At 41.2% G+C, this 15,633-nt stretch overlaps 1 protein-coding gene across 3 annotated transcripts in view; it reads left to right on the top strand.

Moving 5' to 3' along the window:
• The window catches only part of LOC141140128 (uncharacterized), a 618,302-nt gene that overhangs the window by 574,526 nt on the left and 28,143 nt on the right, over positions 1-15,633 (top strand). For all 3 annotated transcript variants that reach the window (XR_012243897.1, XM_073626977.1, XM_073626978.1), the window contains one exon: positions 5,108-5,146. Coding sequence is in view for 2 of the 3 variants with exons in the window: in XM_073626977.1 (XP_073483078.1) it covers positions 5,108-5,146 (39 nt within the window). In the remaining variant the exon portion in view is untranslated. The remainder of the gene's footprint in view (positions 1-5,107; positions 5,147-15,633) is intronic.

The following is a 15,633-nucleotide window of genomic DNA, read 5'->3' on the forward strand; positions in this document are numbered from 1 at the left end:
CCAGCTAAAGCCAAATTCCGGATGGATGGCTCTGGATGCAGCCCCACAGCCAGCCCCAGCACTGATTCTGGGGAGGACACTAGAAAGCTACCTGACAGCTTGAGGTGTTCCCAACAAACAATCAGCCAGTTATCGACACGGTACTAAAGGACATGTTACTGTCCCTAAGAAGCTCAATCCAAACTGACATAATGTCATGCATGCAAAAGTTCAATAAGGAGATACAGGCTGTAGAATCCAGAGTGGGGCACATTGAAAACAAGATGGGGGAGTTTGCAGATACTGTGAATGATTCGGTAGATGCCCATGATGAAAAAGAGGAAGTAATAGAAGGGTTCAAATCTAAAATGGCTGACATGGAGGACAGAAATAGAAGGAACAATCTAAAAATCAGAGGGATCCCAGAGTCTGTACAGCAAGGAGACCTGCGTGAGTACGCCACTACTCTGTTTAAATAAATCCTTCCAGACCCCACGGATCTAGATGTGATCATAGAAAGGATCTATCACCTGCCCTAATCTTCATACCTCTCTGATCAGATCCCTAGGGATGTAATACTATGGTTACATTTTTACCATGCAAAAGAAAAATTTATGTCTGTAATCATTCCACTTCTACCCCCATCAGGAAAATCCAAACGCCTCAAAACACCATACATCAGCAAAACTTATTAGACGCCTGGAGATGCCTTCACGCAGGGGAAAAAGACTTCACTTTTTTTTTTTCACCACACAGGTCATAGCCACGAATTGATCTATTCCTAGTAGATCAATGGACCTTGTCCAGAACTGTAGCAGTATCCATAAATGATATTACGTGGTCAGATCACGCGTCTGTAGTGCTGACAATCAGAAACTCATTTTCCTCGAACCCTGTTCCCATCTGGAGAGCTAACACACTTCTTTTACAGGAAAAACCTACTAAAACTATATTGGAACAACATTTAACGCAATATTTTAGCGATAATGTGAATTCTGTGGATGATAAGTTTACATTGTGGAATGCCCATAAGGCGTTCATGAGGGGTATCTTTATTAAACTGGGGGCAAGGAGGAAGAGGCAGCACCAACAGCAAATACAGGATCTCACAAACAAAATTCACAACTTAGAAATCAGTAATAAACAAAAACCCACACCCTCAATTTCTAAACAATTATCACAACACCATTATGATCTTCCATTGCTGCTATTAGGAAATTTTGAAAAGTCTACTAGACGTCTAAATATGAACTATTTTGTAAATGGTAACAGGGCGGGGAAACTCCTAGCACAACGCTTAAGGGGCTACAGGTACAAAACCAAGATACCGTACATCCAACACCCGATCACTAAAGATAAACATCAACACCCACAAAAAATTGCCGACACATTTAGCCATTATTATGGATCTCTGTACAACTTAGCAGATGATCCACATACCATACAACCAACCCCCGAGGCTATAAAGGGCTTTCTGAAGAAAGTATCTCTTCCCCAATTAACCCCAACACAACTACAGCACCTTAATTCTCCCTTCACAATCCAGGAAGTATCTCATGCTATAGATACGCTACCACTAAACAAGTCCACAGGTCCTGATGGATACATAGGAAAATACTACAAAGCATTCAAGTACATCCTCTCACCCCACCTAGCCAATATTTTCAACACTGCCTCTTCCTCCTTCCCATCAGAAATGTTGAAAGCACTCGTAAGCCCCCTGCCTAAACCAAGGAAGGAACCATCTCTTCCACAGAATTTCAGGCCAATATCATTACTTAATAACGACCTGAAACTATATGCCATACTGATTGCACTAAGGCTGATAAACATACTTCCACAGCTAATACATATGGACCAATCCGGATTTACAAAAGGACGTCAAACCACTGACGCCACAAGGCGCTTAATTAATATAATCCACCATGCAAATCTGAAGGGAACGCCTTCTCTGTTCCTAGCTTTGGATGCAGAGAAGGCGTTCGATCTGATACATTGGGGATATCTTGCCAGGGTATTGGAGAAGTTTGGATTCCAAGGCACCAAATTTTCTGCAACTTTGGCATTATACTCCAAGCCCTCTGCCCAGGTTTACACCTCAGGGGCACTTTCCACTTCATTTAATATTACAAATGGAACGTGCCAGGGGTGCCCACTTTCACCGTTAATTTTCAACCTTCTCATGGAACCTCTGGCGAGTTACATACGCAACCACCCTCAAATTAGAGGACACAGGTTTAGCAACTCAACAAACACTATCAGTCTATTTGCTGACGATGTTATACTCATGATCACAGACGTGGAGACCTCAATAGCCTCAATACATCAAACACTCAAAGTGTTTAACAGTATATCCTACTACAAAGTAAATGACACTAAGTCATACATCCTTGGCATCAATTTACCTACTAAAACTAAGCACAAAATGGAACAATTATACCCATACACGTGGAGCACCACTGGTATAAATTACTTAGGCATCACCTTAACACCTAAGACAGAAGAATTGTTCAAAGCAAATTATTCTTAGACAAACTACACCCCAAACTCCAAGATCTAGCAAAAACAGAATTATCCTGGTCCGGGAGACTTGCAGCCTTTAAAATGGTACTGCTACCACAATTTCTATACCTATTTAGGACCATCCCTATCCCAGTACCTAACACCTTCTTTATTAAAGCCCAATCTATGATCAACAGATATCTTTTCCAAGGAAGGAGGGCGAGGTGTGCATTCTCCAAACTAATCAATACTAGGAAAGCAGGAGGAGTAGGCTTAGTAGTTCTTAAAGACTATTACATTGCCTCAATATTGGCGCAAATTAAAACATGGTTCCCCCAAAGCCCCAATACCAGATGGAAGGAATTGGAAAATATACAACTTAAAGGTGGCAATCTTTATCACTTTCTTCTTACTAGCCAACAATACACCCCTAGATACGCATCACTTTCTCCCACCGTCACAGCATCACTTTATGCCTGGAGAGCTTTGTTAAACACTCCATTTCAGGACTCCATTACCTCCACACTATCAATGCCCACCTATAGCTTGACACACATAATACCTGACTTAAACATCTCAAGCTGGGTGGAAAAGGGGATAGAAAAAATGAAGATATAATGATAGGTCCAACTCCAAAAACCTTCAGGTCCTTACAGATAGAATACAACCTAGCTAACTCAGAATATTACACATGCCATAGGATTACACATCTGAACAACCTGAAAACAAATATTGAGATACCATGGAGAGTATTCCAATACTACACAAACCCTACCACCAAGATTAAAGGTATGTCGTTGTTCTATAATATACTAAAAAATAAGGATATACCCTTGAAAACAACTCATATGATTCCCTGGGAGAAGGACTTAGATACATCTTACTCCCTGGAACAATGGAGAAAGGCACTACACATCACGTACACTGCAACAAAGAGTGTAAACTTATGGAAATTATCGCAGAAAATCCTCTTCAGATGGTATTTACCACCCCATAGAATAGCCAAATTTTCACCAGAAAGTTCCAATACCTGCTGGAAGAACTGTGGTGCTGTGGGAACATTGTACTCTGGTCTTGTCCCACTATAATCCCCTTTTGGAAAGGAGTCTATGGAGTAATCTCACAAGTATTGAATATTAAAGTACCCATGTCACTGGGAAATGCAATTTTATACTTAGACATAGAGTTAATTCCACCAGAATACAGGACCATAGCTGTGCACATTCTTTTGAGTGCACGATTAACGATAATGCACCATTGGAGCGATCAACAAACCCTGTCTCTACATGAAGTAATCAATACGACTAACACTCACGCAGCGTACAAGATGTTATATGCATCAACTCAAAACACTTACAGTAAAGCCCAAAAAACATGGGAAAATGGGTAGATTGGTACACAATGAAACATAAGACCTAAATGTATCACTTATAACCCATACTGTACTACCAAAGGGAGGTAACTATCAGACTGCGTTTTTCTTTTCTTTTTTTCCCTAATTTTATTTTATATTATGTTATACTTTCATATTTTATATTTCTTACTTTTATCTTTTTCGAACACCAATTTATATTTCATATATTACTTAGTCTAACACTAGACGTTATCTAAAAAAGAAAACAATGCAACAACCTTCAAAGTGCGCAGCGTGTTCCCAGTTGGGGTGCCTGGGCAGGGGAGTGGTGTCTCTCACTCTTGATCTAGCAAGATATAATTTATATATCACATTTTTTACCTTGGTTTACGTGTCTATTGTATACAGACTCTGTTATAGAATAATCCTCAAGACTGTATCATAGGCTGAAGAAGTGCATATCTGGGTGACTATTTTTCTATATGTTTTTCACTTATGTTCTGTGAAATATTCAATAAAAACATATTGATTTAAATATTTCTCAATCTCATGCCTGCACAGTGCATAAATACTGTGCCAGGCGGTATGTCTTTTGTATTTAGACCCATTTCCCACTGGGGCCGCTCGTGCGTTAGTAGTAAAACTTTACTGCTGTTTAAGTGGCACTTTTCAGTCGCTAGCGGGGAGCTTTTAACCCCAAACAAGGGGTTAAAAATGCCCATTTTGCAGTGCTTCTGCATTTTTTCTGCTTTTTCAGGCACTTTGGAAGCCCTGCCCATTCATTGCAATGGGCAGGGGTGTTTTGGGAGCACTGTATACAGCACTCCCAAACCACCCTAAAGATGCTGCTTGATGAACTTTTTCTAATGTCCCACAAGCGAACCACCTGAGTGTGAAAGCACTCGGGCCTTCACACTTGGATGGCACAGTAGGCAGTTTTCTTGCGCTTTACAGGTGCTATTTCTGGTGCTAAAACATCTGAAAACTGCCTCATTGTGAAAGGGGTCTTACACAGCAGCTCCCAGCTGTCATTTTGTCAGTCAGGATTTGCTGGCAAGTGTAAAGTGTAAAGTGGATTAAACAGCAGGGCAAAAAGGCAAAAAAAAAAAAGGTGCATGTTTAGCATGCCCAGTATCAGCCTATCCTTTTGAAACGTGAGTAACAATTTGGCAGGCAGAATGCAGCAGACCTTCAATATTGTGTTATTGTGGTCTCATATGAATGTTTTCCTTTATGACATGCTTAATAGGTTTTTTTGTGTTTTTCTCAAAGTGCTCCTTGAGGTCAGAGGGCATGGGGACGGTCCTGTGGGTAAGTGTTTCTTGTCTAGTATTTGCCATCTTTAGATGTTTTTCTTTTAGGCACAGCTACAAACTTTGATTTTTAACTGTGTGAAAGGTATTGTGGGAGTAGACATCACTTATATTTGCAATGGAGTTTATTTAGCAAAACTAGTCAGATTACTTTTCCAAGTTAATTAGCATTTATCTTACTAAATGAGGTCAAGCTATGTGTCAGTTTTGGTAGTTAACTTTACAGCCTGGACTCCTTTATTAAACTAACATTAGTCTTGGGCAATATTGTAACGTCATCCCAACATTATTTATGTTGAAAGTGGAAATGTTACTGTTACCCGTAATTTATATTTGAGATTTAATATCTCTCAGATATGATTTGGGTTAATGAGAGTTCTTTGACCATGAGTGAAAGCTTTAACACAATAACAAAAATGTATTGGTAAGTAGTAAGAAGGCCTAAACTAATACACAGCAATATATCTAAAAGGGTAAAAATCACAGATTACATGAAGGAATGCAGAGTATAACACTGAAAACATTTATCTACAAAACAACAGGACAGAAAAGACATAAGACCAACATTTAGATACAAGTACAAGAGAGATTTCCCATAGTTACCATACTTCAACCCACCAAGGTTCTATTCTGATGACAGTTCTACCAAAGAGTATGTACTCTCCCCTCCCATCTAGGCTGTGTATATCATTACAGGCTTATTGGTTGATATGGCATGGCTTTGATTGGTGGGCCTCCCTATTCCTGGTTAAGGATTGGACACATCTCCAATCCCTATATTTTGCATAAGTCAGCCCCCTTCAATGCAAATCCTTGGCACAGACTATTTTAAGCGGGTGATTTAACTTGACTTCAGGGAAGTTAACTATTGATGATGGGCTGGCCACCTTCATTGTATATTTAAACAAGGGATCCTTTGAAGTAAATGTTTGTAGAACAAAGAGGTTTGGGTCCCATTGTTTAGATAAACAAGCGTAGGCACCGAATCATCTGTATAACAGGGGCTTCTGGGAAGCTATGTCACACACTTACATAGATACATATCTAAATAAAATATATTCCTAATTACAATTATTTTACAGCTATTAATAGAGATTTCACATAAACTCATAAGGCAACATTACATTAACCACTTCAGCCCCCGAAAGGATTTACCCCCTTTATGACCAGGCCATTTTCTGCGATACGGCACTGCATCGCTTTAACTTACAATTGTGCGGTCGTGCTATGCCGTAACCAAACAAAATTGAGGTCCTTTTTTCCCATAAATAGAGCTCTCTTTTGGTGGTATTTGATCACCTCTGCGGTTTTTATTTTTTGCGCTATAAACAAAAAAAGCTGACAATTTTGAAAAAAAAGACAATATTTTTTTACTTTTTGCTATAAAAAAATAAATAAAAAAACAAATTTCTTCATCAGTTTAGTCCAATATGTATTCTTCTACATATTTTTGGTAAAAAAATCGCAATAAGCGTATATTGATTGGTTTGCGAGAAAGTTATAGCGTCTACAAAATAGGGGATATATTTATGGCATTTTTATTATTATTATTTTTTTTACTAGTAATGGTGGTGATTAGCGTTTTTTTTAACGGGACTGCGACATTGCGGCGGACACTTTTTTGGGACCATTGACATTATTACAGTGATCAGAGGTAAAAATAGCCACTGATCACTGTATAAATGACATTGGCAGGGAAGGGGTTAACACTAGGGGCGATCAAGGGGTTAGGTGTTTCCTAGGGAGCTGTTTCTAACTGTGGGGGGAGTGGACTGACTGGGAGTAGAGAGAGATCGCTGTTCCTGATCACTAGGAACAGACGATCACTCTGTACTCCCCTGACACAATGGGGATCTGTTTGTTTACATTAACAGATCTCCATTCTGGCTCTCTGTGGAGCGATTGCGGGTGGTGGTACGCTGGCCACGTACATCGGCTCTGGCTGTGTGTGCGTGCCTGCTATAGCCATCAAGGTGACTGCCGTACCGGTATGGGCGATTCGCGAAATAGAGTCGCCCTGCCGCAGTATAACTGCGATGGCTGGTCGGCAAACGATTAAAGTTACATAGTTACAGAGTTACATAGTAGGCGAGGTTGAAAAAAGACAAGTCCATCAAGTCCAAGCTATGTGTGATTATATGTCAGTATTACATTGTATATCTCTGTATGTTGCGTTCATTTAGGTGCTTATCTAATAGTTTTTTGAAACTATCGATGCTCCCCGCTGAGACCACCGCCTGTGGAAGGGAATTCCACATCCTTGCCGCTCTTACAGTAAAGAACCCTCTAAGTAGTTTAAGGTTAAACCTTTTTTCTTCTAATTTTAATGAGTGGCCACCAGTCTTGTTAAACTAATTTCTGCAAAAAAGCTTTATTTCTATTGTAGGGTCACCAGTACGGTATTTGTATATTGAAATCATATCCCCTCTCAAGCGTCTCTTCTCCAGAGAGAATAAGTTCAGTGCTCGCAACCTTTCCTCATAACTAAGATCCTCCAGACCCTTTATTAGCTTTGTTGCCCTTCTTTGTACTCGCTCCATTTCCAGTACATCCTTCCTGAGGACTGGTGCCCAGAACTGGACAGCATACTCTAGGTGCGACCAGACCAGAGTCTTGTAGAGTGGGAGAATTATCATTTTATGGTGTCCGTTTATGAAGCAGTGATCAGCGGTGATCCCAAGGATCGACGCTGATCACAGTCCATAAACAGTTTATGAAACAGTGATAATCGGGGGAGAACATGTTTGAACTTGTTCTCCCGCCGATTATCTCTACACACGGAGAATCCTCATGAATGACACAGTAACGGCCAGTTTATGAAGCGGTGATCTCACCGCTTCACTGGCGATCTGAGTCAGAATACACACTCCCAGGTTGACCAGCTCAGAGGTGGTGAATCGGTGAGTGAAGAGGAAATCTGGGGGGATCTGAGGGGGAAGGAGGAAGATTTTTAACTTCCTTATGCCTCGTTCAGACCCCCCAACACTGTAACCATGTCCCCCTGTCATATTTATGTGTATACATATATATACATATATACATATAATGTGTATATGTATATATATATATAATGTGTGTGTACATACATGTATATATAATGTGTGTGTGTGTATACATATGTATATAATGTAGGGGGACTCATTATTTTATTAACATTAATCCACACCGTCTGTCCGTGTATTGAGCGGTGATAATTTATCACTGCTTAATAAACTGACATCTTGGTGTTTCGGTGAATTTCTGGTGCTGTAATCTCGTAAAGTCTCACGAGATTCCAGTATCAGGGGCCGTTCTCCACTTTTGGAAGCGTTTGTAGATTGCTTCACTCCTCAGAAGGTGAAGCGATCTACACCGCTTCATAAACTGGCACACAGAGGAGAAAGATATTAACTGTGAAACCGGAGAATGAAGCAGTGAATAAATTTCACTGCTTCATAAACGGACACCTAAGTCTGGAGTTGATCCCTTTTTAATGCATACCAATATTCTGTTTGCTTTGTTATCAGCAACTTGGCATTGCATGCCATTGCTGAGCCTATCATCTACTAGGACCCCCAGGTCCTTTTCCATCCTAGATTCCCCCAGAGGTTCTCCCCCCAGTGTATAGATTGCATTCAGATTTTTGCCACCCAAATGCATTATTTTACATTTTTCTACATTGAACCTCATCTGCCATGTAGTTGCCCACCCCATTAATTTGTTCAGATCTTTTTGCAAGGTTTCCACATCCTGCGGAGAAGTTATTGCCCTGCTTAGCTTAGTATCGTCTGCAAATACAGAGATTGAACTGTTTATCCCATCCTCCAGGTTGTTTATAAACAAATTAAATAGGATTGATCCCAGCACAGAACCCTGGGGAACCCCACTACCCACCCCTGACCATTCCGAGTACTCCCCATTTATCACCACTCTCTGAACTCGCCCTTGTAGCCAGTTTTCAATGCATGTACTCACCCTATGGTCCATGCCAACGGACCTTATTTTGTACAGTAAACGTTTATGAGGAATTGTGTCAAATGCTTTTGCAAAATCCAGATACACCACGTCTACGGGCCTTCCTTTATCTAGATGGCAACTCACCTCCTCATAGAAGGTTAGTAGATTGATTTGGCAAGAACGATTCTTCATGAATCCATGCTGATTACTGCTAATGATATCGTTCGCATTACTAAAATCTTGTATATAGTCCCTTATCATCCCCTCCAAGAGTTTACATACTATTGATGTTAGGCTAACTGGTCTTTAATACCCAGGTATGTATTTTGGGCCCTTTTTAAATATTGGTGCTACATTGGCTTTTTTTCAATCAGCTGGTACCATTCCAGTCAGTAGACTGTCTGTAAAAATTAGGAACAACGGTCTGGCAATCACTTGACTGAGTTCCATCAGGTCCCGGTGATTTATTAATGTTAAGTTTCTCAAGTCTGATTTTAATTCTGTCCTCTGTTAACCATGGAGGTGCTTCCTGTGTTGTGTCATGAGGATAAACACTGTGGTTTTGGTTACTGAAGCCCCCGATTCACTCATGAAGACTGAGGAGAAGAATAAATTCAATACCTTCGCCATCTCCCCATCCTTTGTAACCAGATGTCCTTCCTCATTCTTTATGGGGCCAATATGGTCAGTCCTCCCTTTTTTACTGTTTATATACTTAAGGAATTTCTTGGGATTTTTTTGTGCTCTCCTCCGCTATGTGTCTTTCATGTTCTTTCATGTTACAACGCTTCACTTCTAGCCTCACTTAACTCACTTGCCCCCCTCACTACACACAGAATCAAGCCCAGACTCCTTCAACCTTGGCAAACAGATGATACTAGAAGTCTGAAAAAACTTAGTCGTGCTCTGGAGCACCTGTGGCGTAAGACTAAGTCCCAGAGAGATTTCTACCAATATAAATCTGCCCTCCAAAAATACAACTCCAGCCTCCTCTCTGCCAAGCAGACCTATTTTACCACTCTCATTAGCAACTTATCATCCTGTCCCCGTCAACTCTTCTCCACCTTCAACTCTCTACTTCGTCCTCCACCGCCTCCACCCGCCAACTCACTCACTGCACAGGAGATCGCCAATCACTTCAAACAGAAGATTGATACTATTCGCGCTGAGATCTCTACTGTGCAGACACCCTCCACGCTTTACAATTCATGCCCACAGGCACAATCATTATTTCCCTCTTTCAACCCCACCACTACAGACGAAGTTGCTAAACTACTTGCTAATGTCCACCTTACCACCTGCCCTCTGGATCCTGTTCCCTCACAAATGCTACCTTCACCCTCTGGCCCTATACTACACTCTCTAACCCACATCTTCAATCTCTCCCTCTCTTCTGGCATCTTCCCTAACTCTCTAAAACATGCATTTGTCAGACCCATACTTAAAAAGCCCTCACTGGACCCATCCAATCTTAACAACCTACGCCCCATCTCCTTGCTCCCCTTCTTATCCAAACTCCTCGAACGTCTGGTCTACAACCGACTGAGCGTCCACCTTGCTGATAATGGCCTTCTTGATTCCCCTTCAGTCTGGATTTTGTCCTCAACACTCCACAGAAACTGCTCTCCTAAAACTAACAAACGATCTACTAACGGCCAAAACCAATCGACACTATTCTGTACTCCTACTCCTGGACCTCTCTGCTGCCTTTGATACGGTTGACCACCCCCTCCTCCTCAAAAAACTACACGCCTTTGGTCTCCGTGACTGTACCCTTCGCTGGTTCTCCTCCTACTTATCCAACCGCACCTTTAGCCTTTTTTATAACTCTACTTCCTCCTCTCCTCTTCCTTTCTCTGTTGGGGTCCCTCAGGGTTCTGTTCTTGGACCTCTACTATTTTCAATCTACACTGCCTCCCTGGGTCACCAATACCACCTCTACGCTGATGACACCCAAATCTATTTCTCTACCCCTCAGCTCACTCCCTCTGTCTCCTCACGTATCAGTAATTTACTCTCAGATATATCAGTCTGGATGTCTCACCGCTTCCTTAAACTCAATCTAGCCAAAACTGAACTTCTAATCCCCCCCCCCATGCCTCTTCCCCTGATCTCTCTGTCAAAATCGATGGCACAACTATAAGCCCATCCCCACATGCCAAGGTTCTAGGTGTAGTCCTAGACTCTGAACTCTCCTTCAAGCAACACATCCAATCACTGTCCAAATCCTGCCGCCTCAACCTCCGCAACATCTCCAAAATACGCCCCTTTCTAACCAATGACACAACAAAGCTCTTAATTCACTCGCTGGTCATCTCTCGCCTTGACTACTGCAACTCCCTTCTCATTGGCTTACCTCTACATAGTCTATCACCTCTTCAATCCATTATGAATGCCGCTGCCAGACTCATCCACCTTACAAATCGCTCTGTGTCTGCCACTCCTCTCTGTCAATCCCTCCACTGGCTTCCGCTCGGCCAAAGAATTAAATTCAAAATTCTAACAACTACGTACAAAGCCATCCACAATTTCGCCCCCAGCTACATCACTTGCTTAGTCTCTAAATACCAACCTACTCGCTCTCTTCGTTCCTCTCAAGACCTCCTGCTCTCTAGCTCCCTTGTCACCTCCTCCCATGCTCGCCTCCAGGCCTTTTCCAAAGCCTCTCCAATCCTATGGAACTCCTTACCCCAATCTGTCCGCTTATCTCCTACTTTATTAGCTTTCAGAAGATCCCTGAAAACCCTTCTCTTCAGAGAAGCCTATCCTACCCACACCTAACAACTGTACTTTTTTTTTTTCCCATCAGCTCATCCCCCACAGTTATTACCTTTTGTCTCCACTTGACCCTCCCTTCTAGATTGTAAGCTCTAACGAGCAGGGCCCTCTGATCCCTCCTGTATTGATTTGTATTGTAAGTGTACTGTCTGCCCCATGTTGTAAAGCGCTGCGCAAACTGTTGGCGCTATATAAATCCTGTATAATAATAATAATAATAATAATGTTCTGTCTTAGCCATCCTAATTGCACCCTTACATTTCTTGTTTCATTCTTCATAAAGTCTGAATGCTGAGGATGATCCATCAATCTTGTATTTTTTGAACGCCTTCTCCTTTGCTTTTATATGCATTTTTACATTGGAGTTAAGCCATCCAGGACTTTTGTTCGCCCTTTTAAATTTATTACCCAATGGGATACATTGGCTAATGCCCTTATTAAATATATTCTTAAAGCAAACCCATCTCTCCTCCATGTTCTTGGTTCCTAATATTTTATCCCAATTTATGTCTTTTAGCAAGGTTTGTAGTTTAGGGAACTTGGCTCTTTTGAAATTCAGTGTCTTTGTATTCCCTTTATGTTTCCTATTTGTGTGATTTATACTGAAAAGTGATACTAAACAAACACTGTTTAAGTTACATTACATTGTTTCTTCTATTTTGGTATGTGGATGATGGCACTGTAATTATTTGAAAAAAAACACCATCTAAGTACCTTTTTCATAATCGATATACAGCTGTCACATGACCCAGATGCTTCCCAGCCTGTCACATGACCCATATTCTTCCCAGCCTGTGAGATGCTCAGCATAGAAACTCACTGAAAACTAAGCAAGTGCAGAGCTGCCAACACTACTCCGCAAAAACTTTTGCTGCATTGGGGATTTTGACAGAAGGGGAGATAGAGAACAGCAGGATCAACCAGAATTTTTGCAGAATACAGAAAACAAATCTCATAGGAAGTGAGTATGAACAGCATGTAATATAGCATTTATTGACAGTTTTTTATGATGTGGGTTTAGTGACACTTTAATGGTTTTGAGGCTCTTAACATGTTTGTAATGTCCTTTCCTAACAATTCCATGGCAGTTGATTCTACTCCCGTTTAAACTAGGATTATTTCTATAAAGGTGAGTCCCACTCTAGCAGGAAGGTTCCTTTTTTATCCTCCTGTCTCAAGAAGAAGTAGGTCGCCTGCTCTGCCCTGGTAAGCCTCTGCCACTTACTAACTGCTTTTTACTTGGCAGTCTACCACTTTCTGCCTTTTTGCCAGTCTTAGTATTGACAACTATACATGCCACTTACCCCCATCAGGCCTGTCTACTTGTTTACCTACAGATAACCATCAGTCACAAGATGCATGTGGGGTAACTCTCACATATTCAGTGTGTTGGGTTGCTTGTAGACACTCCTTCGTGCAGTGATGTGCAGTCACTGCTGGGTGGCAGTCACGTAATGCTCCACCAGCATCAGTCTGATTGAAGGGGACCAGTGTGATATGGTTGACATCAGGAGCCTGGATGTGCCCCTCTTTATGATGAGTCTGCTCTGAACTCTGCATAATGGTGTAACTGGGATGTAGAAGAGGACTAATACTTGGCATCCTTTGCAGCTGAGAGAAACTGGTCACGTTCTACACATTGGGTAACATATTCTTTAAAGGGTAAGTTTACTTTTTAAAAAGATGATCCCTACACTGTACACTGCACTAGTAGTCATGGAGCTTGTAAGAATCATAATGTTTGCAATGGTTAGCAGTCATTAGTTAGTGCAGTCACATGACTGTGCTGACCAATGAGAATCTCTTCTGAGCCTACTATCAGAATGGTATCCTGAAAAGAAAGAAGTTATAGCGTTTTTTCTTGGTTTCTTGGCCTTGCTGACCAATGACTGTTCACCATTACAAGCATTATGATGTCTATAGGCTCTAGGGCTGGTAGTGCAGTGTATGATCTGTGGAGCAGTGCAATACGCATGTCTTAAGAATGACTTTTACTGGGGAACACCTTCCATTGAATCCCTGGACAATGTAATCAAGGAAATCACAGGGGTGGGGAACAGAAAAAGAAGGCCAAACCTCCAAAGGCTAAAGTCCCTACTACTAAAACTAAAATTAGCGTCTTTAATTTCTGTCAGGCTTCCAAGGCCATGCCTGGAACCCAGTTTCACTGTAATCCCTGGATCCCAGTACCAGCCAAGTCTGGGGACAAGCCCTTCTTACAAGAAGGTACCCCTACTTGTAAAAGTAGAGGGATGTATTTTTACCTTCATGACCATCCAGTTTCAGGACATATCAGACATGGGAGTCCAGGATGTTGTCTTTGGGGGCTACAATTCGGAATTTCGGGCCCTGCCTCTACTCCGCTTCATGTCGTCAAACTTCTAAAGTCTCTGCAAAGACTCCACAGTGATCTGGAGCACCAAGGGGTCATAACCATGGTGCAGGGTAAAAAATGTTCCAGGGTTTCTATTCAAACCTGTTCACCTTCCCCAAAGTGAAAGGGGGAATATGCCCCATACTGCAATAAAGATTATTAACAAAGTTTTTTGGGTTCATAAATTCTGTATGGAATCTACCAGGTCAAAATGAGGTTCTCTCATTAGAAAAAAATGGGACTTTAAAGGCTCAAAGTGTTAACATATAATTCTATTAAAAAGTGTATAGTTGTATTCATAGAAAAAGATAATTTTATACAGTACACGGAATCAAATCAAAGTGAGGACATTCATAGCGGAATCACATAATGATACTGTTACACTGAGCATGCAGAGGTTGCATAAGCAAAATCCGACATGTTTCACAGTTCCAAGACTCCTTCTTCAGGGAAGTTTCTGCGATGTAATATTTTTGTCATAATCAACAGCACATATAATTATATCTATACATACACATACTGTATTGCAATGTCTATGGCAAACAGTGAGTTTAAGATGTGATACTCACAGGATGTCCCCATGTTGTGGCATAACCAGTCACATCATAAAAACAAATGAATAAAACCACCAAAGCAATCAAAAAGGAATGGGTGGAAAAAAATGACCAGGGCGGAGACTGCTCAGGGCGGAGACTGCTCGGCGAGCACAGAGACCACCTGGCATCAAATACAAAGGGAGAAATGTAAGTGAAAGTAAAAAATGGGGGAGTATAGATGAGGGCAAAATATGGTACGTCTAGAAACATATGCATATAATCCTGCAATAAAACTCACATACCCGATGTATTTGTATCCAATGCAGGCTACTCAGAAGAATATATATGGTAAAGATTGCAGACAAGCATTCATCTCCTTCAGTTTGGCATGGATGGCAAACTAGTCAGCAGGTAGATCTATAAATAAAATATAAGACTATTGTTTCTGACTTTTTGTATAGGGTACAGCCACATTGAAAAAGTTGTAGCATAAAAGTACCTCCATTTACTAAAATGAGAAAATCGTATGGTGTGTGATACATAAGCTTACCTTATACCAAAGATCCCAGGGACTTGCAAAGGAGAATACCTTTGCAAGTTCTTCTGTTTCTGGATCTCAACAATTACATGTCTTTTCCCAGCAATCACATTTGGAGACCAAGTGGGATATTGATATCTGGTATATCTGATATTGATATCTGGCATTTAGATTTAGGTTAAGTCGAGGAGCTATTATGCACAGCCTCACTGAGAAAAAGATCAGCCCAACCAGCATAAAGGTTGTCTCTAGGGTGGTGAGGTTGCTAGTAACCTAGTATATTGCGGGTCCTGGATCTATCCAAACTATTTCAGGAATAGTAT

Source organism: Aquarana catesbeiana, linkage group LG04, assembly GCF_042186555.1.
Source record: "Aquarana catesbeiana isolate 2022-GZ linkage group LG04, ASM4218655v1, whole genome shotgun sequence".
In the NCBI taxonomy this organism is placed as follows: domain Eukaryota; kingdom Metazoa; phylum Chordata; class Amphibia; order Anura; family Ranidae; genus Aquarana; species Aquarana catesbeiana.